This window comes from Coenobita brevimanus, chromosome 46 (assembly GCF_032717465.1).
Source record: "Coenobita brevimanus isolate Jiangsu-jjx chromosome 46, ASM3271746v2, whole genome shotgun sequence".
NCBI lineage: Eukaryota > Metazoa > Arthropoda > Malacostraca > Decapoda > Coenobitidae > Coenobita > Coenobita brevimanus.
In genome coordinates, this window is record NC_136999.1 from 54788364 (window position 1) to 54811733 (window position 23370).

The window sequence follows — 23370 nt, forward strand, 5'->3', positions numbered from 1 at the left end:
TGGGGACTCAGATGTCAAAAACAGTAGTGGCATATTAGGAGGACTGAGATGTCAGTAAAAGTTATATGTAGTAGTGACACAGGCATACATATAATGAGAATTTTGGCATCAAAAGAGGTCCCTTATCATAATGATGTAATGTACTGAATGTTGGTGTTGGCAGCCTGAGCGCATTGATCCAGCAAGGGCCCGTGGCTATGACGTGCGGTCTGATGTGTGGTCGCTGGGCATCACCCTCATGGAGCTGGCCACGGGCAGCTTTCCGTACCCCAAGTGGAACTCGGTCTTCGAGCAGCTAACTCAGGTGGTGCAGGGAGAACCACCACGCCTCTCACACAACCAGAATGGCAACACTTTCTCGGAGGAATTTGTCTCATTTGTTAACACATGGTAGGTATATTTCTTTTCCTGAAGAGGGATGCCTACATATGTTACTGACACAACCAGGTAGGGTTGTACAGACATCACTAAACTCCCTCCCTATCCACCAAAAGGATTAAAGAGGAAGAAGCTTCAACCAGCAGTCCATCAGGGTCATGTCCACATGAGCCTGGGGCTGTGATATCATAAACAGTTTGGTATGGTACTCATCCACTCATCTCCCAAGTTTTTTATATATATACAGCATCTGTTGACTCTATCGGATATGTTTATGTGAAGCTACAGAACGTGGTAAATGTTTTTGGTGTATCTGATGGAACCAGGATTCCTGGGGCTTGAATGATGAGTGAATGGAAGCGTGGCCTATTGGATTGGGCAAATTTGGGCTGTCTGGACATTGGTACTCCTCATGCTTCCCTAGGGTGGGAAAGGAGTACCGGATGATGATGATGATGATGATAAAGATAGTATAATGGTATTTGATATGAAAGAAGATGGCAGTAGATTTCGGCAGCCAGCAGAGGTTAGAGAGGAGACAGTGAGTTATAGAGTTTAACCCGTTGAGAGGGATAGGCCTCATTTGGGACTTATCAGAGTCAAAAGCTATAGGCCTCAAAGAAGCGCGATTTTCAAAGGCGTACCAAAACCGCACCACGAGGAGTAGGTGGCGAAATTTGTATGGGAAATAGGGGCAGGTGGCAACTCTCGATACCACCCATGCACTGCCCGATATACGCTCAGAATACGTGCACACAGACACCACTGAGCGCGCACGTAAATCTTCCTCCCGTGACGCTGCCAACCCCGCACCGGGCGCTAGGGGATCTGCAAACACACACACACACAAGAGAGAGAGAGAGAGATAAAAGGCATTTTTCTGAGAGAGAGGGAATGAGAGTTGCGAGTAAATTGTATAAGACAGTAATGTATGCTTTGTTGACAGTTGACAGTGAGTAAGGTAATTTATCGTAGTTTGAGAGAGCGAGAGAGATAAAGGGCATTTTTCTGAGAGAGAGAGAGAGAGAGAGTTACGAGTAAATTGTATAATAATGTATGCATTGTTGGCAGTGCGTAAGGTAATTTATCGTAGTTAGAGAGAGAGAGGGTTGATGATACAGTAATCATGTGATCCTTGCCCAGGGCCATGGTAAATATAGGCTGTCTGACAATGCCCTTCCTCACCTCACTCACCGCAGGTGGTGGGTTGCTCGTGCCACCAGCTGTTCATCTTCTGGCCATTTTATCCCACCACCAGGTGACTTTAAGTGGATGAGGAATTTGGAAGGAATTTGAGTGTAACGTGGAGGGACTGTAAGAAAATGTTCTGGAAAGAGGTGAAAAGAGTAAGACAGGGTGGAAGTGAAGTTAGCAGGGGAGTGAAAGATAAAAATGGTAGATTACTAGTGGAGAAGGGAGAAAAAGTGAGCAGATGGAGAGAACACTTTAAGGAATTGTTGAACATAGAGGATGGAAGTAATGCGAGTATAAGTGGCTGGGGAATGGCTGGGAGAAGGAGGGAGGTGAGAAGACAGGAAGAAATCAGTAGGATAGAAGTTGTGGAAGCAATGAAGAAAGTTAAATCAGGGAAAGCCCCAGGAATTGATGGAGTGTGTGGTGAAATGCTGAAGCATGGGGGAGAGATAGTAGTAGAATGGATGTGGAAAATGTGCAGACTGGCCTGGGAGGAATGTAGAGTCCCGGAGGATTGGAAGTCAGGTATAATTATTCCCTTGTACAAAGGAAAAGGGGAAAAAGAAGTGTGTGGTAATCATAGGGGCATTTGTCTTCTTAGTATAATAGGAAAAGTGTATGGTAGGATACTTATTGACAGAGTTAGAGAAAGAACAGAGAAATTAGTTGGAGAAGAACAAGGAGGCTTTAGGAAGGGAAGAGGTTGTGTAGATCAGATATTCATTCTTATATCTTTAGTGGAAAAGTTTTTAGAGAAGGGAAAGAAGTTGTATGCGGCTTTCATGGATTTGGAGAAAGCATATGACAGGGTGGATAGACAAGGATTGTGGAAAGTGTTAAGAATATATGGAGTAGATGGGAAGTTGTTGAATGCTGTGAAGAGTATGTACGATGGTGCGAAGGCTGCAGTGCGTGTGGATGGTGAACTAAGTGAATTTTTCTCTTTGAAAGTTGGTTTGAAACAGGGATGTGTCATGTCTCCATGGTTGTTCAATCTGTGCATGGATGGGGTAATAAAAGAGGTACAAGGTAGGGTAGTGGATGTTGGAGTGGCCCTGGTGAGAGAGGATAGTGTTTGGAAACTCCCTGTACTGTTGTTTGCAGATGATACTGTGTTGTTGAGTGAAGACGAAGGGGAGCTGCAAGGCTTGGTGGATGAGTTTGGGAGAGTGTGTAAGAAACGGAATCTAAAGGTGAATGTAGGGAAGAGTAAAGTGATGGTCTTTGAGAGAGGTGAAGTCAGTGAATGTACAGTGAGGTTGGATGGTGAGGAATTGGAAAATGTGAGTACGTTTAAGTACTTGGGTAGTGTGATGAGTAAGGATGGAGGTTTGGAGGGTGAAGTGCTTGAAAGGGTACAGCAGGGAAGAAAGGTTGCTGGTTCTTTGAAAGCAGTGATAAGACACAGGGAAGTGAGCATGGAAGTGAAAAAGTTACTACATGACAGTATTGTGATACCAACTCTAACGTATGGAAGTGAAGCTTGGACGTTGTTGGAAGGACACAAGTCAAGAGTGAGAGCAGTGGAAATGAGTTATTCAAGAGGAGCCTGTGGAGTCACATTGAAAGACAGGCTGACAAATGAGGATATAAAGGAGCGTTGTGGTGTGGATGTGGATGTGATAGGAAGCGTTATGAGGAACACACTGAGGTGGTTTGGCCATGGAGGGTGATAGACTGACGAAGAGAGTATATGTGAGTGAGGTGGAGGGGGGAAGAGGGAGGGGGAGGCCAAGGATGAGATGGAGGGATGGGGTGGAGAGGTATATGAGAGAAGGGGGTGTGAGTTGGGAGCAGGGCAGTGAAATGGCGGGGGACAGGGCGACTCGGAGACGATTTGTTTGTGGCCACCCCAAATGGGATTGAGGCGTCTGACAATAGATAGATAGATAGATAGATATATATAGCTGGATGCATGCGAACATTTCCAAGACGATGATGTGTGTTTCATTCAAAATTTTGGCCAAGTCGTCGCTTGGTATCAGGTACCTGTGGAACCATAGTTGCCCTCCAGAGGTTAAGTGCAAGGTGAAATTCATGGGGAGATAAATAATTGTAAATGTCTTGGAGCTGTACAGTACTGTATTGTGTAAATGTTGCAAGAGAGAGTGTGAGATTAAAGTGAGGGAGGAGAGTACCCAGTAATTGGAGAGCTTGGTTGTACTGTATTTTGAAGAGTAGGATGGTTTGTGTAGAGGTTAAGAGATCATTATCATCATCACGTCCCTTTTTTACCCCACAAATAGGAACGTATGGGCCCAGAGGTAGGCCATTCACTGCTGACATTTTCGGCTATAGTGACTTGCTTTCCTTGGCCCTGAGTGGCATTAATCAAGCAAAAGAACCCAACCACCCCTCAGATGGAACCCATGCAGGCTCCACCTGGGTGGGGCTCCTCAACCCACTAGACCACCAGGTGTCATTTGGTTATAAGGTTGCTGCCCAGCAAAGTAAAGAGTTTCCTGGGTTACAGGAAACTACTTGGCTTGTCATTCAGTGTAGGGTCACCTGGAGAGAGAGAGAGAGCAGTACATCAAGTGAGTGAATGGTGAGTGTCCCCCACCAACCACAAGTTAAGAGATCCCTTTGTGAAATTGGTTTATTGCTGACTCTTATACTGGAATGAATCCTTGGCAGTGAGTGAGAGGGAGCTTTCTGTGTTTTGCAAGTTGTAAAAATGGTCGTTCTGCGAACAGCTGCAGGCATAAGGATTATGACCATCATCATCATCATCATCATCATCCAGACCTCCTTTTCTACCCTAGGGCAGGTTGAGGATTATATATGGGATAATGTAAGTCCAGTGAAATTTGTGGGTGTTAGGGAATGGAAAAAGGAGCTAATGAAGTGAAATGTGGTCTTGCTAAGTGGTTGAAAAGGACTTCATTGAGATGGTATGGACATATACAAAGCATGTTCAGACATTGGGTGATAAAGTAGTAGTAGTAGTAGTAATAGTTGTTGTTCCCTAGGAAGTCTGGCCGAACAGCCCCAAGTCCCTAAAGAAGGCCATGGCCGAGACCAGGCTCTCCCACAGAGCTCTCAAGGAATGTATGTTGTGTTGTTGGCATAGGTGATTGTGTGCAATGCAGTCTTCCATAATGTGCATAATAGTATGGGGTGCTGTGTTACATCCTGGACAGGCATCTGCGACAGAGTGCTGTGTTACATCCTGGACAGCCATGGCCGAGACCAGGCTCTCCCACAGAGCTCTCAAGGAATGTATGTTGTGTTGTTGGCATAGGTGATTGTGTGCAATGCAGTCTTCCATAATGTGCATAATAGTATGGGGTGCTGTGTTACATCCTGGACAGGCATCTGCGACAGAGTGCTGTGTTACATCCTGGACAGCCATGGCCGAGACCAGGCTCTCCCACAGAGCTCTCAAGGAATGTATGTTGTGTTGTTGGCATAGGTGATTGTGTGCAATGCAGTCTTCCATATGTGTGGTAACACTTAAGAGGGCTGGATGATGCCCACATCTCAGCCTGGCCAGGTGGACCCTGTCCTCACGAGGGAAATAGGATTCAGAAGGGTGGATATCAGGAGTCCGTGCGTGCAGCTGTGTGTTGTCTTTAAGTGACTGAATGGAGCGGTGAGTGATTCGAGTATGGATATGCTCCTGGAAGCTGGTCTGAGGCGGGCGAGGGGGGAGAGATGACAGTATTTGTGTATGATATCATGTGCTGGGTGTTGTTTTGATGTTCCTTGGTGTATGTGGATGTGCTGCCATGTAGTGTAGTGGATGTTGTGGGTTTGTGGAGGCTGCAGCGAGAATTTGGGTGCCTCTCATGTCTAGGTGATCCTTGACTATGAGGACTTTGGTTTCTTGATGTAGATGGTCTGTGTTTGTAGTAACTGTGCAGCCTGTGATTATTTTTAGGGCCTTGTTCTGTATGGTCTGTAGAGTGTTGTAGTGTGTTTTCGTGAGGGTAGGAGTCCAAGCATGGCTTGCATAATTCATCACTGAACGTATATATTGTTTGTATACTATGATGGTGGTTTCTTTGTTGTGTCCAGATGTTGTATGGGCAAGTGACCTCAAGGCATTGAGTCTTGGTGTTATTGTATTTTAAATGTTTGTGATGTGTTGTTTAAATGACATTGATGTGATGTATTGTATGTTACACCAAGGATTTTGTGTGTGTGTGTGTGTGTGTGTGTGTGTGTGTGGTAGGGGAGTGTTGTTTATGGTGAGGTGTGGAATGTGCCTGTGTTCTGCTGTCCAATTTGTGAGAAGGGTCACTGTAGATTTGGCTGGGGCTATTTTGAGTCTGTTTGTTGTGAACCATTCGTGTAGTGTGTTGAAGTAAGGTTGGAGGATGTGTGTTTGTGTTTTGTTGTGTACATGTGAGTGTTATGTCATCTGCATAGGAAGCTATGTGTATCTGTGGTGCATGGGATGTGGGTATGTTGTGCATGTATAGGTTAGAGAGTGCAGGGGACAAAACAGATCCTTGGGGGACGCCATTTGTGAAGTTTCTGATGTTCGAAGACTGACCAGCGAATGTTACATGTGCACATCTGCCTGCTAAGTAGTTTGCCAGCCATCTTTTTGTGTTATTGTGCATGTTTGTGTTGAGTATTTTGTTTGTGAGGTTGTGGCGGGGAATGGCATCATAAGTTTTGCTAATGTCTAATGTGACTTGGAGTGTTCTGTGTGGTGGCCTAGCTGAATTGATGTTATCAAAAACTCTCTGTGTAAGGTCTGTAAGAATGGTGTTTGTGGAGTGTAGTGGCCTAAAGCCATGTTGTGATGGGGCTAGGGGGGTGTGAGGTGTAACTAGTTGTAGTACCAGTCATTCAGTGACTTTAGAGGGGGTGCAGAGGAATGTGATGGGGTGGTGTGAGGAGGGTAACGTGGGATCTTTGTTGGGTTTGAGGATAGTGATAGATAATGCCATGCTTCCAGATGTTGGGTATTGTGTTGTATGAGTAGCTATAGTTTGATATGTTAGTGAGTGCTTGTATGCCTTGTGGTCCAAAGTGTTTAGGGTGAATGTTGCTTATGTTGTTTTGTCGACAGGCAGATGAGTGCTTAAGGTTGCTAATGATGTGCTTTGTCTGGTTGTAAGTGAAAGGTGCGTAGTCTGGGTCTGTGGGGAACTGTCTCTTACATCAGATGATACGTCGGTCTTTGCGATGAGGGTTTAGATGTCTGGCATGTGAAAAGTGATTGATGAGAGTGTTTGCCTGTTGTTTGTTTGAAGGTATGGTGTCTGTTGTTGTGATGGCAGCGTGTGATTGTGTTGTGTTGCTGTTGGAGTGTGTGATGCTGTTTTGTGTTTTGTAGAGTTTGCTGGTGTTTGTTTTGTGGTCAAGTGTTTGGAGATAATTATTCCAGTTTAGTGTTTGCTGTTCTGATATTTTATTGTTTATTTGACTATTGAGTTCTTGTATTTGTTGTACGGTGTCTTGTGTATGGGGTGTTGGGGAGTGTCGTAGTGGGTCACATTGACTGATAAGGCCTTGAATTTCTGGTGTGAAGTTGGGGTTGTGTCTCTTTCTGTTGCCTCTAGGGATGTGTCTTGTCTGCGTTTTGTATAATTGTATTGAAAGTGTGCACAGGAGTGTTGATGTTTGTGATGGGTGTACTGTTTAATGTTTCAAAATGTTGTTCTGTTTCAGTTGTGAAGGCCTCCCAGTTGGCTCTCTTATCATTAGTGTATGTGTGTCTGTGGCCAGCTGGAGTGATTCTGGTTTTGGTAGTGATGATGATTGGGAGGTGATCAGATCCTAGGGTTTTGACCACTCTCCAGGATGTTGTGGGGGCGAAGTTTGGGGAGCAAAAGGTGATGTCTGGGGATGATGGAAGGAAGAGGGCTTGGTGTGGGATATGGGTATGTTGGTCTAGATTGTTTTGTATGAAACGATGATATGTCTGGGATTGTAGTACCAGCCCTCAGTCTGTGTCAGGGTTGTTGACATGCCAGGCCGACGCCTTGGGATTGAAATCACCACCCAGGATGATGTTGGGTATGTTAGTGATGTGGTGTATTTGTGGAGAGTAATTGTGTGGTAGGTGGTGGCGACCATCATCCACTCACTTGATGTAGTGCTGCCTACTTCTTCCTTAGCCTTTATCATTCTTTTTCTGTGCCTGCCCTCCTCTCTGCCTATTTCTCCCATCTTTCCTGTCACTTCTTATTGCTTTTCTTTCCTTTGTAGGTGGCTTTACATTGAGTGACAAGCCAAATGGTTTCCTGTAAGCCAAGAAACCATTTACAATGCTGGGTGGTAACCATATTACCAAACCATACGTGCTCTCTACGTGTCAGCAAGTGGGTTGGTGGAGAGTTAGTGCCCCTTCCTGTAAAACAAATAACTCAAAGTCAATGGCCACCCCTTATGGGATTTTGGCATCTGGCAATAGATAGATAGACAGAATTGTGTGGTACTGTGGAGGACGCTTAGGGGGGAATGTATGTGTTAGCGATTGTTATATGTGGTTTATTACCAGTGCATATTTTAATTGATTGTATTTCTGTTGTGGTGTCATGTGGAGGGAGAAGTGACTTCGTGTGTGCACTGGTATCTATAAAGTTGATGGATGTGTGTACCAGGGTGATGAGTCCACTGTTACTGCCGTTGGCCCGGTCTTGTCGAATGGTGGTGAAATTATGAAATATAGGTGTTTTTTGTGTTCTGTGTAGTTTTGTTTCTTGTAAGATGTCAATGTGTATGTTTTGTTTTTGATGCATTGTGTGAGTTCTTGTTTTTTGGTGTTTATGCCATCTGTGTTTAATTGAAGGATGTTTATGTTGTGTGTGTAATGAGTGTTGGCTGCTGCATGGGGGGGGGGGAGGTGGTGGTGTGGGTGGAGGGGAAGGGGTAGGAGAAGGTTGTGATGGAGGTAAGAGTTGGGGTGGATTGAGATGGGGTGGAATGGGAGGGGTTGGGGGATTGGTTGGTGTGGGAAGGATCTGTGGGTTAGGCTGAGGAGGTGTGGAGGAAGTTTGCAAAAATGGTATTGAGGGTAATGGCAGAGGCAAACCATATGTTGTGTGGAAGAAGAAATTAGAGCTCTTTATCTGTTAAAAAGAAGGAAGAAGAGGAGGAGTTCTTGAGAGAGAGAGAGAGAGAGTGATATATGTTAAGTTAAAATGGCCTGGGTGCAGTTCTGTCATGGCCATCCCCTGTTCAGGGGTTCTTTGGAAGGAGTGAGGCATCAAAGATGATGATGAAGCCATCCTTCACAAACACTCTGTAACTCCTGGACTTCTCTCCTTGCACTCCATGTAGTTGGTCCCCAAACCTGGCTTTCTCTACCTCACCTTTATCTGTACAAGATACATCAGTGCCACTTTCACCATCTTAAGCTTGGCACACAACTCAAGTTCATATGTTTATGATCTTTCATTCTTCTCTGCCATTTCATTGTTCGTCAGCCAAGCAGCTCCCTCTTTACTCCACCCATGCGTGACATCCCTGACCTTACACACCTTCCTTCCTCCCACTCATCCACTTGCTACCTTTTGTCTTGATCATACACTGCAGTCACATCATTCCTTGCATCACTGAACAGCTTCACTACTTCCACTCTCACATATTTGCTGTTCTTACACATCACACTCCAACTGTAACATACTTTAGGTAATAGTGTATACTTTATCATCAGTTAGTTATTGCACCACATTATAAAACTTGCAGGATCTGACTTTTTATGCATTGGACGGGCCAAAAGATAAATGGAAAATATTTATTCTTCGTAAGTACATGATATGATTAACTGGCTACTCTGTATATATTTTCTTTAATGTCTTTCTTGTTCTCTTTTCAGACCCTCCACTGAATATGAGAAGCCAGGTTATTAGAATGATATTGATAATGTTAATCTTTCGAGTGGTGGGGTGATAAAATCCAGGTTATGTAGATCATTTGTGTATATCGTTTTCCCTCTGCAGCTTGATTAAGGATGAGAGTGCCCGCCCCAAGTACAAGCAGCTGCTGGAGCATGAGTTTGTGATGCGGTCTCGTGCTGACCCAGTGGACGTGGCTGAGTTTGTGTCTGGCATCCTGGATAAGATGGCCAACAATGGCCGTGTCATGTACACCTATGACTCGTACAACTGCTGATGATGCCCACACTTAGTACCTCTCACCTGCTACACTTGACTGATGGTGAGGTATTTACAGTGGGTTTCACATATGGAATACAACTCAGAATTTCAAAGATTTGGATGAGAGTGATTGTACATATGGCATGTTTCATTTAGTAACTTTCCATTTTATCATCCTGACTCCCCCTCAAAGGATGAGGTTTTAACCTTTTAAAAAAGATTGCTGTTTCGTAGTCGTATGCCAGAGAAGCTCCTCATTTTTGTTGTAATTTTATTTCAGCATTGCAGGATGTTTGTACAGTCACTCTAAGAAAGGACAGCAGAGTATCCAGAAGATTTCAGTCAGCGATAATGCATATACCCTTCCTTATATCTTTGCAAGATGACACCTATTATGTAAAATTGTACAGTAATAGAAAACAATAAATAAATGGCAAAGTGTTTATACATTTCAAAATTGTAGGAAACAGTTCATTAGTTATGATAATAAGAAATCCTAAATGGAACTAACTGAAATTTCAGAACTATCGCTCGAGGACAGTCAGGAATAAGTTGCAGAGTTTTATTCTAGTATGGTAACATGCAATTATTTTTGGTAGGATAATTACTGAAAAGAAAAGGCCTTCAGTAAATTATGAAAGTCTTATCATTTTCATTTACTGTATAAGATATTTAATGTTAGAATACTGGAGAGTAACTTACTTGGTTGGGTGACCGCCTGGGAACACCAGATGCTGTTGGCATCCCTACGTCAAGTGGGGTTGGTGGAGGATTAGTGCCCCTCCCTGTAAAACAATTAACTCTAAGCCCTTGGCCACCCTGTCTGGGATACATGGCGTCTGGCAATGAATGAATGAAAATGAAACTTAGTCACTTATTTTCGTTTTTGTTGTCTTCAGGGATGACGACAGAAAGCAGGAATGCGGCATAAGTTAGTAGGCTCTTTTAAATGGCTTGATCAACAAGTACGAATGGAGACAACTTTTACTCACAGACATGCAGCTGTCACACCGCATTTGGGCATTTTTCCATCCGTCAATCCATCCATCATCCACTCCTACGTTACCCCATGTGAAGCGTAGTAGCCCGGGGCTAGGCAAGCTAGCCCCACTCATCCCTGAGAGGCATTATGTGAGCAGTAAACCCCAACCATCCCTTGGATGTAAACCTTCTTTGGCTCAGTCCGATTGGAGCGCCGTAATTACCCACTAACCCACCAGGCACCATAATTTGGTTATATGTTACCACCCAGCATAGTAAATGGTTTCCTGGAGTACAGGAAACCATTTGGCTTGTCACTCAGTGTAGAGTAACCCATAGGCAGAAGGAAGAGGAAAGAATGAAGGAAAGAAAGACAGAAGTGGGAGTGAAAAGTCACCCCTAGGCAGAAGGATGTGGAAAACATGAAGTAAAGAAAGACAGAAGAGGAAGGATGGTAAGAAGGAAGGAGAAGAGGAAAAGGCAGACACCCAAGAGCAGCACTACATCGAGTGACTGGATGGTGAGTGCCCCCACCTACCACCTTGGGCATTTTTCCGCTAAGAACAATCTCTGGAAGACTTAGTGTAAGCCTGAGAACTACCAGTGAATGAAATATAAAAGAACCTTGCAAGTTTGCCAAGAGGCAGAACTCCATGGAGAATGCAAACTTATGTCATAGTTGAGTATCCATGGTGCCTGAACGACTGGCAAGAGTAATAAAATGCTATAAACATAATTATCACTGAGCTCTAAACTCCCAAATCAGCATTTTCAGTTGAGCAGGACATAGCGGTTTATTTAAAAAGAAAGATATTACAGATTAATAAATTGAACAAGTATGAGCTTTTGCATTGCATGACTTTGAAAGCCCATGTTTTAGTCCTCCATAATGCCTTGTGTAAGAGAAAAATGTGTGATTTGTCATACTCAATAATATTGCGTCAATAGGGAATAAAGTAGATAAGTACAATTATTATTTGTGAGGGGGAGACAGGGAATAAGAGGCAGAAAAGCTCTAGCTGCTGCCTCAGGTAGGGCATCCTCACTAAGAATAACTTCATTTTTGTGGCATCCTTAGCGTTCCTGTAGGTCTGTCGTCAACGTAGCATTTGAAAAGCATGTACTGCATTGCATTCACAAGAATTTTCCTAAGTTGGCCTTTGAAACTACAGTAGACAATCGGTATTTGAAATCCTGGGACAAAAATGCATGAGGAGCACAGGGATGTACTGTGCGCCACATACGGGGGAATACAATACACATTCAAGTCAGGAAAACATATGTTACAGGTTAGCTTCTAATCATTGCTGTATGTTATTAATTTTTCATAATTCTTAGTGTGATATATTGTGTATCCCCCCCCCTTGATATGACGTGATGAAGTAGAAAAGTTTTTACCGTATATCCACTAAGGTTTCACAGAATGCATGGCAGTGCAGAGTGTCCAGTGCATTCTGAAACTGTGCCATCACTTCTGGGGCAACTGTGCAATCACCCAAGAAAGTGATAACTCATTTTCTCTAATTTAGAATAAAACTCCCCAGATCTGGTAACCTTTCGCTTGATAGGAAGTTCAAGATGGCGATACCCTTTCCTTTTTTGGATGTGATTCCCATAGCTCGCCTGCCCTCCAAACATAACTTGTGGTATTGAAGAAATCAAAGAAAGTTAATCTTGTGAAAATGTAATTAAGATTCATCTGTACAGTTCTAGATTAATAATAATGTAAAATAGTAAGCAATATCGGGCTTGTTTCCAGTCACGCCTAAGTGGCCGAAGGATGTCTATGTAATTTTCATACTATGAGTGGGAGTGCGTCTCTTCTGGCGTCCATTGTTATGCTTGCTCCCCGCCCCCTCACCCTCCCATCTTTAGTTCTTTTCCTTGTTACTCTTGCTTTTGACCACCATTTTTTCCATCATCTTTCATGAGACTTCCCTGTTGCATGTTGAAACTTCATTGTCAATAAAAATGACTACCTTTTTTTTTTTTTTACTTTATCTTGGTCTAAAATTGCTTTACCTCCCATCTTGAATGCCGAGTTGTAAAAATATATGAACGCTATGATGCTAGTCAGAAAGAAGTGCCGTGGAACTACTGTTGAGCTGTAGTATTGTCTCTTTCCTCCATTACACTACATAAAATAAGCTGCAAAAGAACAAAAGTGTAGGACAGGTTAAGGTAAAAAGGTATAGTTGTTCCTCTATAACTTAATCTTTTCTCTAAATTCAGTAGATACTCTTCTTTGTTGCATTTTATTACTACTGTACACTGTTTGCTCACAGTTCTCATGGCTGTTTTCTCACCTAAATTTCATCCCACATAGAGATTTAGATGTGGATAAGAATGTTCTTCTAGATATTTGTTTTTATGATGTGATGATACTCATGGTTTGGACATGACTTTTAACTAGATTTTATTTTATGCGACATTTCTCTCACATTATTATTGACTTAAGATGTAAACAAGCATCACACACATTTTTCCACGTTAACCCTGAAACTGTTTTGCGATAGGCTGTGCAATTCACATTCTTCTGTACTGCTAAGCCTCAACTTCAGTATATTGTGGTTTCCCCTAATGTAGTGTGAGATATACACAGTAACAACACATATATATTGCTTTTTGGTTTTGGTCACCTAATACTGTTTTTGCCGGTGTGCAATAAAGGAAGTATAACTAGGCTGTGGCAGTTGCTAGATACCACTTTCTGAGGGAAAGGTGCTGGGAATTTGGCCATCACTTCTTTTGGCGATTGTACAAAGGGCCAGGCAGCAGGATGTCATACTTCTTGGGAGGGGTAGTACGCGGTGCACCCACTACGGCCTCTAACATTGTGATGCCATGCCTGGGTAATCTTTTATATTCATTGGTGCATGCCACTCATAGCAATACAAGGAAAGCAGTGGTGACCTGTCCCCACCTTCTGTTTTGGTGGTCTTCCATAGTTACAAAACCAGTTACGAACATAAAGCAGGTGTTTGCATAGCCAAAAACGTTTTATTTCTTCTGGAGAATATGAAAGCACATATCAGGTTTTCCATCTGAATGGTCTCTGACCGTGTCTTCCTTGCAGCACCCCATTTCACAAGTTGTCACATCTGGCCAGTTTAAGTCAGCAGTGACCTTTGTTGCAGTACCCTTAGTACACACAACCAATCTCAGTTTACACAAAAATGGGTAATTTGTAGTATTTTGCAAGGACAGTGGTGTTGTACCACGTTTTTCTTCGACTGTGTCGTTACAGTCACCTCACCACCACCACCACTGCTTCTGTGGGTGTTGGTAATGGTCTTAGCTGACATCAGATCTTGCTGGCGTTAACACCTCCTGACAGGAAAAATGAGGCTTTGGCTACATTGAGCCCCCCCCTCCCTTTTTATTAGTTGATATGGTTGATGTGGTTGAGAAGATTAGGAGAAATACACCGAGGTGGTTTGGACATGTGGAGAGAATGGAGAATGAAAGACTGACTAAGAGGGTGTATGTAGGTAAGGTGGAGGGAGGGAGAGGGAGGGGTAGACCGAGGATGAGGTGGAGGGATGGAGTTGAGAGGTATATGAGGGAGGGGGGGGTGAGTTGGGGGGAGGGTAGTCAAATGGTGGGTGACAGAGTGACTTGGAGGCGTTTTGTCTGCGGCCACCCTTTGCGGGATTAGGGCGTCGGGCTATAGATAGATAGATAGATAGAGTTGCATATAAACTAAGTTTTTTTTTATTAAATTACATTCTGGGTTTTCAGATGTCAGTTAGCATGGTGAGTATTGTATTAAGGAAAATAGATATTAAGAAAAGAGAATAATGTATGTGATGTAATGGTAGAGAATCAATCTGATTGTCCTTTTCCCAGATGTGTGAAGTAAGGTGTGTGGCTGGGCAGTGTTGAAGCAGTTGTTGCAAGGGCAGCAGTGAGGACAGGCCAGCCAAGCATTTATGTTTATGGTATGTGGCCCCAGTGTCCATTGCAACGGTCTGGCTCTGGCGCAACACAAGATCAGCATGCCCAGTCTACGGTATATAAACAAAGCCACAGCTTGGCACCTAAGTTCTGAATAGCCCTGGAGTATTGTGATTCAGAGATCTTGTGGATTAATAAGGTGTTATGGCTCTGTGAAGAAGTTAGATCAGACTTGATATGCCCAGTGTCCAGTCCACCAGCCTGGTTCTGTTGCAACGTAAGATCTGTACCTCCAGTCTTGGGTAATTAAACAGAGCCACATCTTTGCACCTAAGTTAGGATGCAGAAAGACTGCCATGTTATGAGAACCCCGGGAGTATTGGTGGTTCAAAGATGTTTTAGATAAAAAGATGTTGTGGCTTTGTAGCAAAGCAAAATCAGACATGTTATGGTGATTCCTTTGCTGTGTTGTGGTGGCAGACTCACAGACACATCTCCAGCAGCTTGGTTGGCTGGAGTGTTGCTGTGAGGTGAGAATGTTGGGTTATGCTCTGTGATGGAGGCCTCTGTGAGTGGTGTAGTATTAATTATATACTGGTATTATAGACCAGTGCATTCATTGGTCAAGTTAGAGATTGCTTGGCTGTGGAGTGGCCGGAATCTGTGGTGTAATATGCTGATAAACCTGACTGTGTTCCCTAATTAATTATTTAAAAAAGAAAAAAAATGAAAAAAGCCTCATGAACTTATTGTACCATAACACTCATTTTAGAAATTAAATGCTGTATTTAGGAAGATGACTATTTTTAGTGCCATTGTTAAATAGTGTGATTATGATTTAAGAAGATTATTTATTTATTATGTAGAATGTTGACTTGTAGACTCCTAGTGTGATTATGAGATACTTTATGAAGTTTGGGGATGGAGAGAGCAGAATCGGAATTACCTGAAACTCCTTACAACAGAACCTCTTGATTGTGTGGTTGTGGCTGCCCGAGTTTGTGTTAGCAAGTTGATCCAACATGGATTTGTGTTTATGTTCTCTCTGCACTTGGTTCATAAGTCCATTTTCTTGTTGGTTGAGGAGGCTCCCAGCACCTCTTCTTGACCAGTACTGGATGTGGGCGGTGAGTATCCTTTTGTATGGGGTGGTCCACATAGAGCACTCCGCTAGAAACTCCTGATGTTATCTTATGTGTTGTGGGGGCACCTCAGTACACCAGTGTCAGGGGTGGATATGACAGTGGGAGTGAGAAGTGAATTAATTATACAAGTTAGACAGTGATAACACTAAGCTGCCCCCACAACACATGAGAAAGCATCTGTCAGAATGGAAGAGGAGCATTATGCAGTATATGGGCCACCCTGCACATTAATTATGCAGTGTGTGTCAATATTGGAATATTTTAAATAACACAAGATGAAAATAAGTTGTTAGTATGTAAAATGAATTGCTCAGGAAGAGCTGTTGGGGAGCCTCCTTAGCCAGCGAGAATAAAGCCTTTAGTATCCACCGTGGTTAGGAGTTGTACAAATTCTCCTCGTTCTGTTTAGTTTGGATATAATACAGCTCACACCCCACTAGTGATTTACCTCTTCAGTCTGGCCTGTATTTTCTATTTTATTTTGCTATCTGCCAATGGCTTTATGCAGCTTAGAAGAGATTCTTGAGGCTGGATGGGTTGCATATAGCCCTCAATAACCCCTTCATTATCAGAGGACTCCTCTAATTTGAGTATAGTCATTCACAGACAGCAAGAATAAAATTCAAAAATACATCATCAAATTAAAAGGGATAGCTTATGGAAAACCACTTGGTTAAAAAATCTGTTCTTTTAAGTTATGGTGATATATACATCTGTTGAGTATTGTATATTATGGAAAGTGGTGTATAGATCCCCCCCCCCCCTTCCAGAACACTACTTTGACTGGGTAATGTATGTACTGAAGGTTTTGTGGAACCAACATATTTCCAACATGACTACTGTTGATCTGGGATGTGACATTATTGATCTGGGATGTGATGCGTACATACAGTAATTACGGACCTCCAGCCTATGGTACGTTGGGGCTGGATACACAAACAGATAAACAATTATTCTCCTTTGCATCCATGATTTGCTCTAGCAGGATGGACAAGGGAATTAGTGTGTAGAGTCTTCCCATGTCTTGTATTCCTTCTACAAAAACAGTTCATAATTTTGAGAGAAAAATTATAGTAGGTTGTACTTTTTTCTGCTGGAAGAAGAGGGAAAATTGAGTGCAGAATCTTCCCTTGTCTTTAGCTCTTCATGCAAAAACATATCCTAGTTATGAAAAGGGAGTTGATTGCAAATATGTATTACCATAATCCCCATATTGTGCCCTCCTGTCATATATGTTGTAAGGATGGCTAAGTCTGCTGATGTGAGGAGTGCAGACATTTAGCCTGCATCTTGAAATTACTGTTCAACCATGTGGTTATGTACATACAGAAGCAGACACTACAAAGGAAAAGGGTTTGGGGAAGTAGAAAATGACACAGGGTAGACAGTGGTAATGCTGACAGTCATCCATGCAGCACTTGAGATCCATAATGTATGGACCATCCAGCATGTTTGTGAATGCCTCCCTAGGGCAGTGGCTGTACCTGTCTTGTCTGATCATCAGTGCTTCTTCCACCACAAAAAATACCACAGCATAAGTTTCAAGCTAATGAAGGTTTATGAAAGGCAGACCAAAACTGAGAGAGTGACTAGAATCGAGGAGCTCTGTTAAGTAATTCTGTGTCGGAATGGAAATTGAGGAAATGGAGAACAGACTATGAAATCTGGACTCATGGCACCTTTGGAATTCCTCCACAGGGCACCATATAGTATTTTATGATGCTGCTCTTTACTGGAACAATTTGCTGCTAATCCTCCAGTTTACCGGTATATCAGGTCTGGTGCATTGGAGTTACTCCATGGAGCTCCTTGATTGAATTTTTAAGTTGTTGACTGTTGCCATGCAAGAGTTTGTAGATGCTGGTGTTGCCATCTGTGTTGCAGCATTATGTTGGTTGACAAATAGTGTTGGTGTCAGCTGACCACCACAGAGCTCAGCGATCAAAGTCTCATGCCTCACTGACTTTGTTTTCCCGATGATAAATTCTTTTGGTGAGTAATATTTTTAGATCAGATTGTTATTGATGGTTGTAATAAAAAAAAAAGTATTGTAAAAAATATCTTTATCCCTCTCCTTCTGTGATGCAGTGGCAGATTACTGCAAATGATCAAGCAGAACCACACATGGATAATTAACTTAGCCCAGGTGACATCCTTTTGTTTGTTGCTACCAGACAGATCTGTTCAACTTAGGGTGTCGTATACTCAAGGGGTTTATTGTGACTATATATAACTCCTTCAGTTTGAAAAGTCTGTCTGTAGCTGAGTGACATCATCATGAGAGGGTAGAAATAAAATAATATAGATGTCCCTGAGCTAATAGGAGTAGTGTTTGAACAGTGAAAACTTTTTCAGTAACTCAGTTGAAAATCAACATCAAGTAACATTCTGTTGTGTGTGTTGAAAGGAGTAGGTGGGCCTGAGTGTCATGGTGGAGTTGTGTCCACCTGTTGTCATATTACCGTAAATACTTCAGTTCCACCTTCTTAATCATTCTTGCTGCCACCAGTTTTACTCTAATAACAGGAGACATATTGAACTGGTGGTGTCAGGTATAGCTTCCAACGACCCCTTCACCACAAGTCTCTCCTAAGATTATCTGGAGGTGGGAAGACAAATCCTGTAGAATACATCAGGGGACTGACGGTATTAAGGGAAAAAGATAAACTCAAGTAATGCAGCAATATTTATAAGATAATGACAACGTCTGATGTGGTGCTGGATAGATTTTTTTTTCCTATGTGCCAGAATGATGGCATGCCTCCTGTCTGATCCTAGCTGAACACAAAGAACAACATTGTTTAAGGTACTTTATGGTAAGGATGGAGTGTGTTAGAGGAGGAGGGTCAGTCAGTTGTTGTTAGGTGTAAGTCAATGTCACCCAGGCTGGTATTCTTGTTGGCTGAGGAGGCTTTGTAGCACCTTTTAGTGATTTTTTGTGCATACTGCACCTCATGTTTTGTAAGCTATTTGTTTCCCTTCAGTATACAGCAGGTGTTGAAAAGTAATAGAAGTTTGTTGCCACCTCTTCTGGACTAAGATTGGCTCTATAAACAGACTATTAATGTTTCACATCAAGATATAAACTGGTAAAGAAGAGATGTGAGAAAACTTCTCAGGCTGATAAGAATCCTACTTCAAGAGTCATATACTGTTGCTCTAAAGGGGCTTTCTGGCACCTCATTCTCAGTGTTTTATATATTACATCTTAGTATTCTCTTGTGTTATTTACTGTACATCTTATTTGTTCCAGCATAATTTGCTAGTACAGTACCTCCTTCTTGGCAGTTTTGTCTTGAATGTTACACCTCAGTCTTCTCTTTTATGCTATTTATACCCTTTTATTATGGACACTGTATGAATAAACCTACTAGAATATTAATGTGCCACATATAGAAATAAGCTGGTAGTGAAAGAGGTGCTGCAATGCTTCCTAAGCTGACGAGAATACCCACCCAAGAGACGCAATAGTTGGAGAATCAAGACAAACTGGCCACTTTGGCCCTTGTTTCCCATCACTACCCAAGACCTTACTGGTGAATATAACCCATTCAACCTGGGATGTCATTTCTGTTTAATTCTTGTGATATCCTATTTTATTCAGCTCAGGATAGATGTTTGGAACTGGGGAGTTAGATACAGACTTCACTGCTGCCTCCACAATCACAGATCCATTTTAATTGTAAAATCATCAGGAGATGGCAAGAACAGAACTACATATCCAGATTGCAGGGGTTAATATTTGTGAGATTATAGTGTTAGCATAGGTTGATAGCTGAGGTAATTATGTGGTTGGTGGACATTTTAATAATTTGCACGCTAAATTTATTAACCTTGTCAGTCCAGTGATGTGGTCTATTGATTTATTCTTCCTGCCTCCAGATGATTTTATTCAGCATTTGGAGGCCTTTTGCAGTGCAGGGGTAATGAAGGTTGTATCTAGCCTCTCCTGTTCAAAGTGTTTCCCTAGAGTCAAAGGAAATAATCTGGTGGTAGCAAGAATAAGATGAAAAATACATCACCAAACTGAAGGGACTAATGAAAGTGGGATCTAGTGCCAAACTGGTGAAATTGTCTTGTTTTTTAAGCTGGTGTTGTGTTCTCACTCATTTATCTTCTTAACTCCTGAGGACTTCCTTTTCATTGCCTTTAGAACCTCAGTGTTATTTTTGTATCATCCCAATTGTTTTTTTTTTTCTGAAGGTTGCATCTGAACAAAGCTATTTTAATGACTACTTTTATAATTTTTGGTATTTGACAGGCATGCTGTGAGGGACTTGTGTGTTAAATACCTTTAAATTATTTTTGTAAATTGTGGTTAACCATGTATACAAATATCTTAACACATCATGCTCATTACATAATATATTGCAATAATATATTACCTCTTATGTCTTTAACCCTTTCAGTCCAGTGATGTTTTTTTAATTTTATTCCTGCTATCACTAAACTGATTTGCTGAGCTAAGGAGACTTTTCATACCTTAGGGGTCTTGACTCACCCCATTTGGGGCAGGAAAGGGATGCCTTCTTGCGATGGCACTGATATAACCAGTCAGATATGTTGCCCAGTCATACATATGTCCCTCAGTTCCCTCCTTCTCCTCTGAAAGGAAGATGGTGGACTGCAGGAAGAGGGGAACTTCAACCAGCAGATTGCCAGGTTCACATTTGGATGGGGTGGGGGTTGCAGCTACTACTACAAGTATAACTGACCCAGGCTTTAAATTGGGGCTCTCCTCTGCTGAGTAAAATCATCTGGTAACAGCAAGAATAAGATACAAAAAAGATGTCACCAGAGTGAAGGGGTTAAATAATTAATAACCTCTTGATATTTGTACAGTGAAAGTATGTGAAATTTAATCAGTAAATAATAATTTGAGTGGCTGGTTTATGTGAGTAGTGTTGTGCAGTAAGAGAGACCAAGTTTGGCCCATATTCTCATCAGCTAAGGAGGATTTTTAGCACAACTTCCCTGCCAGTTTATTTTGGTATATGACACATTAATACTGTATGCTACAGTAAGCCATCATCTTTCATGGTACTCAACTCCCCCCACCTCCCTTTACATTATATATATATATATATATATATATACACACACACACACACACACACACAGTGAGTAAAACCATCACAAAATACACTAGTTTAAGGTATATTTGGGAATAATTTAGTCAAATTTGTTGTTAAATCATCTCCCAGTACACTTTAAACAAGTGTGTTTTAATGTCTGGTGATATTGAAGGGCATGACAAAGGGTTTTTAGGCTATTCCAGTGTTGAGTTATGGCTGTGGAAGCCCCTTTTGAAGGGTTTCATTGTTATGGAAATTTGTTCCTTGTGAGTGTCCATGTACTGTAGCCCATGAAAAATATGAGGGCTTACTGTATTTTTCCAATTCAGTTTCATTTCATATACAAGAGATATAAATAACAGACGAAAAAATGATAAGCTGTAATACATATACTGTAATTAATTGCTAAGGAAGAGGTACTGGAAAGCCTCCAAAGCTAACAAGAATACAGTACAAGCCATTGTTAGGACAGTATTGATGATGACTGATATTTACTAACCCTCATTGCCCTCCATTTACTGAGTTGTGTTGTTGTGATGGAGACTGCACAGAATCATCTTTCCCATCCCCAGGTTTGTCTCGTCTGTGGCAGAAACTGATATCTAATATAAAGCTCGGGTTTAAAGTCTGTTCTGCATCTTCTGTAATGAACTCTTGCAGGGTAGACAAAACATATAATATGGATGAAATGAGTGTGTTAATGTGTATAGCCCATGCTCATAGTTAATATGTATAAAAGTGAATGGACTTGTGACCTCAGCTGTACGTATCCCACAGTTCCCGCACATATGGAGTTGGCATCTTGGTGCAGTCTCCCATCACCAGTCACCATGCATTATGCAAACTTAGTATACCAGCAGCTGCTTAGAACACCTTAGTACAAGTGGTTGCCATCATACAGTTGCTTGTTGTAGTGGCTAAAACATGCCTGTTATAGAGATCATAGGTCTGTTGTGTTGTGGAAGTACCTAATTCAACACTTTATTGTAGAAATCACACCATTACTAATTGGGTAGGTCTCCTTTGCAGTGGCATAAAAGGATATTGTTAACAGTTTAGTGGTCAAGCAGGTACGATCTAGCTTAGGCTTACCTAGCGTACTACTGTTCTAGTATTTGCTCCCCCAAGGGGCTCATCACTTTAGCTAGAGTTGTGGTCAAGCTCATGGAGGTAGTATGTATTACTTCCCTTTTGATTGCTTGAAAAAGTAGTTAAGGTCCTTTTGGTCATCTGCCTGCAGTGTTTTTATGTAGACAGTCAGTCCAGTTTTGTTTAGTGTGTAAAACTGCTTTCAAGACCAGCACCATCCAAGCATACCCTTATGCACAAACACTGCTTGCTATCTTTCGTTCATTTTTTCTACATAGCCATCCAAACTGTCTTATATTTTCTCATCTTGTCTGACAAAAATTTGTTTGAGCAAGACAGGTAAACTTTATTTTTTGTTAAATTATTGAGTTGTAAAGCCTATCCCTTTAATATGTAAACTTTATTTGACTAGTTTTGCTGACAGTACTGTATCATTTTCTGATACTGTATTGAAAAACCCTTGGAGTATGAAAAAAACTGAGAGCAAGTTTATATAACCTCACAGTGACTACTGCTCTTGTTAGATTTGCTTGTGTGATAGAGAATTTTTTTTTTTTTTTTTTATTTCCCCAACAATGCCAGTGTTGAATATTCAGGTATTCTGATTGTCATGGAAAATGCTATAGTGGAAAATGGCATGGAATGCTTTACTGAAATAGATACGGTACTGTAATTGCTCATAACTTATGCCTTCTCATCACTTTGTAACTGCCAGTTTGTCAGTTAAATACAGTAGAAGCCTGATATAATGGAACTTGATATAACAGAAGCCCAAGAAAGCAGAAGCATTTTTTTCCGGTATTTATTTGCCCTGTTTAAGGGAAAATTTCCATTAACGCTAGCATAATTCCATTAAAGAAATTCCCTTCCCAAAACCACCGACTTAACCGCAAAAAGTCCAGTAAAGCGAGTGCGTCTGAGAGCCAATACCGGAAACACTTCCCTCACCAGCACACGTGATGCCATGTCGCCTGGGTCATGTCGCTCACCCAACCCAGGCTTCACGTGATCTCGGACCTATCAACATCATCATACATAACACTAATATTCTCATTGTATTCTCTATGTGTGCATATTTTATTACTATGTCAGTACTGTATGTACCACTGTTAACATGTACACAGTCATGCATTTAAGTGGAGATATTAATTATGGGTTCAGACTGTTGTGTGTAGCATTGAGAGTTAGCATAGTTTGTTAGGTTTGGGTGTGCATTGTCCAGAATTTGGCTTGACCGTTGCCTTCAAGGATTTAGCGGCAAGTACCTCACAATACCAGAAAAGTTTCCCTTATATTGAGCCTCGGTGACGGAACTCGATTTAGTTGAAAATTTGAGATAAAATGAGGTTGGCTGAATTAGTCTGTTAAATCAGGCTTCTACTGTAAAATAAATTTACAAAATTTGCCTGGTAATCATGAATGGGTTGGAAAAACTACTGTGTTAGCACAGATGTGATTGAAGGTGAGAAGTTGAATAGTGATGTTCTGACAGCAGCATCCAGCTCTGTAACCCACTGTGGCTTCACTGTGTTGGTATCTCACAGCCAGGAT

The 23370-nt window shown here is 41.8% G+C and overlaps 1 protein-coding gene across 3 annotated transcripts in view; it reads left to right on the top strand.

Moving 5' to 3' along the window:
* LOC145398761 (dual specificity mitogen-activated protein kinase kinase 4-like) overlaps nt 1-17675 on the top strand; it is an 82394-nt gene extending 64719 nt beyond the window's left edge. For 2 of the 3 annotated variants that reach the window (XM_080271568.1, XM_080271570.1), the window contains 3 exons: nt 164-390; nt 9477-9693; nt 14463-17675. In XM_080271568.1, coding sequence (XP_080127694.1) covers nt 164-390; nt 9477-9648 — 399 coding nt within the window. In that variant the 3' untranslated portion in view covers nt 9649-9693; nt 14463-17675. Of the gene's footprint in view, nt 1-163; nt 391-9476; nt 9694-10531; nt 11052-14462 lie in introns of those variants that run through there. The other variant, XM_080271569.1, reaches the window with a different exon arrangement.
* Nucleotides 17676-23370: the final 5695 nt, after the last annotated feature.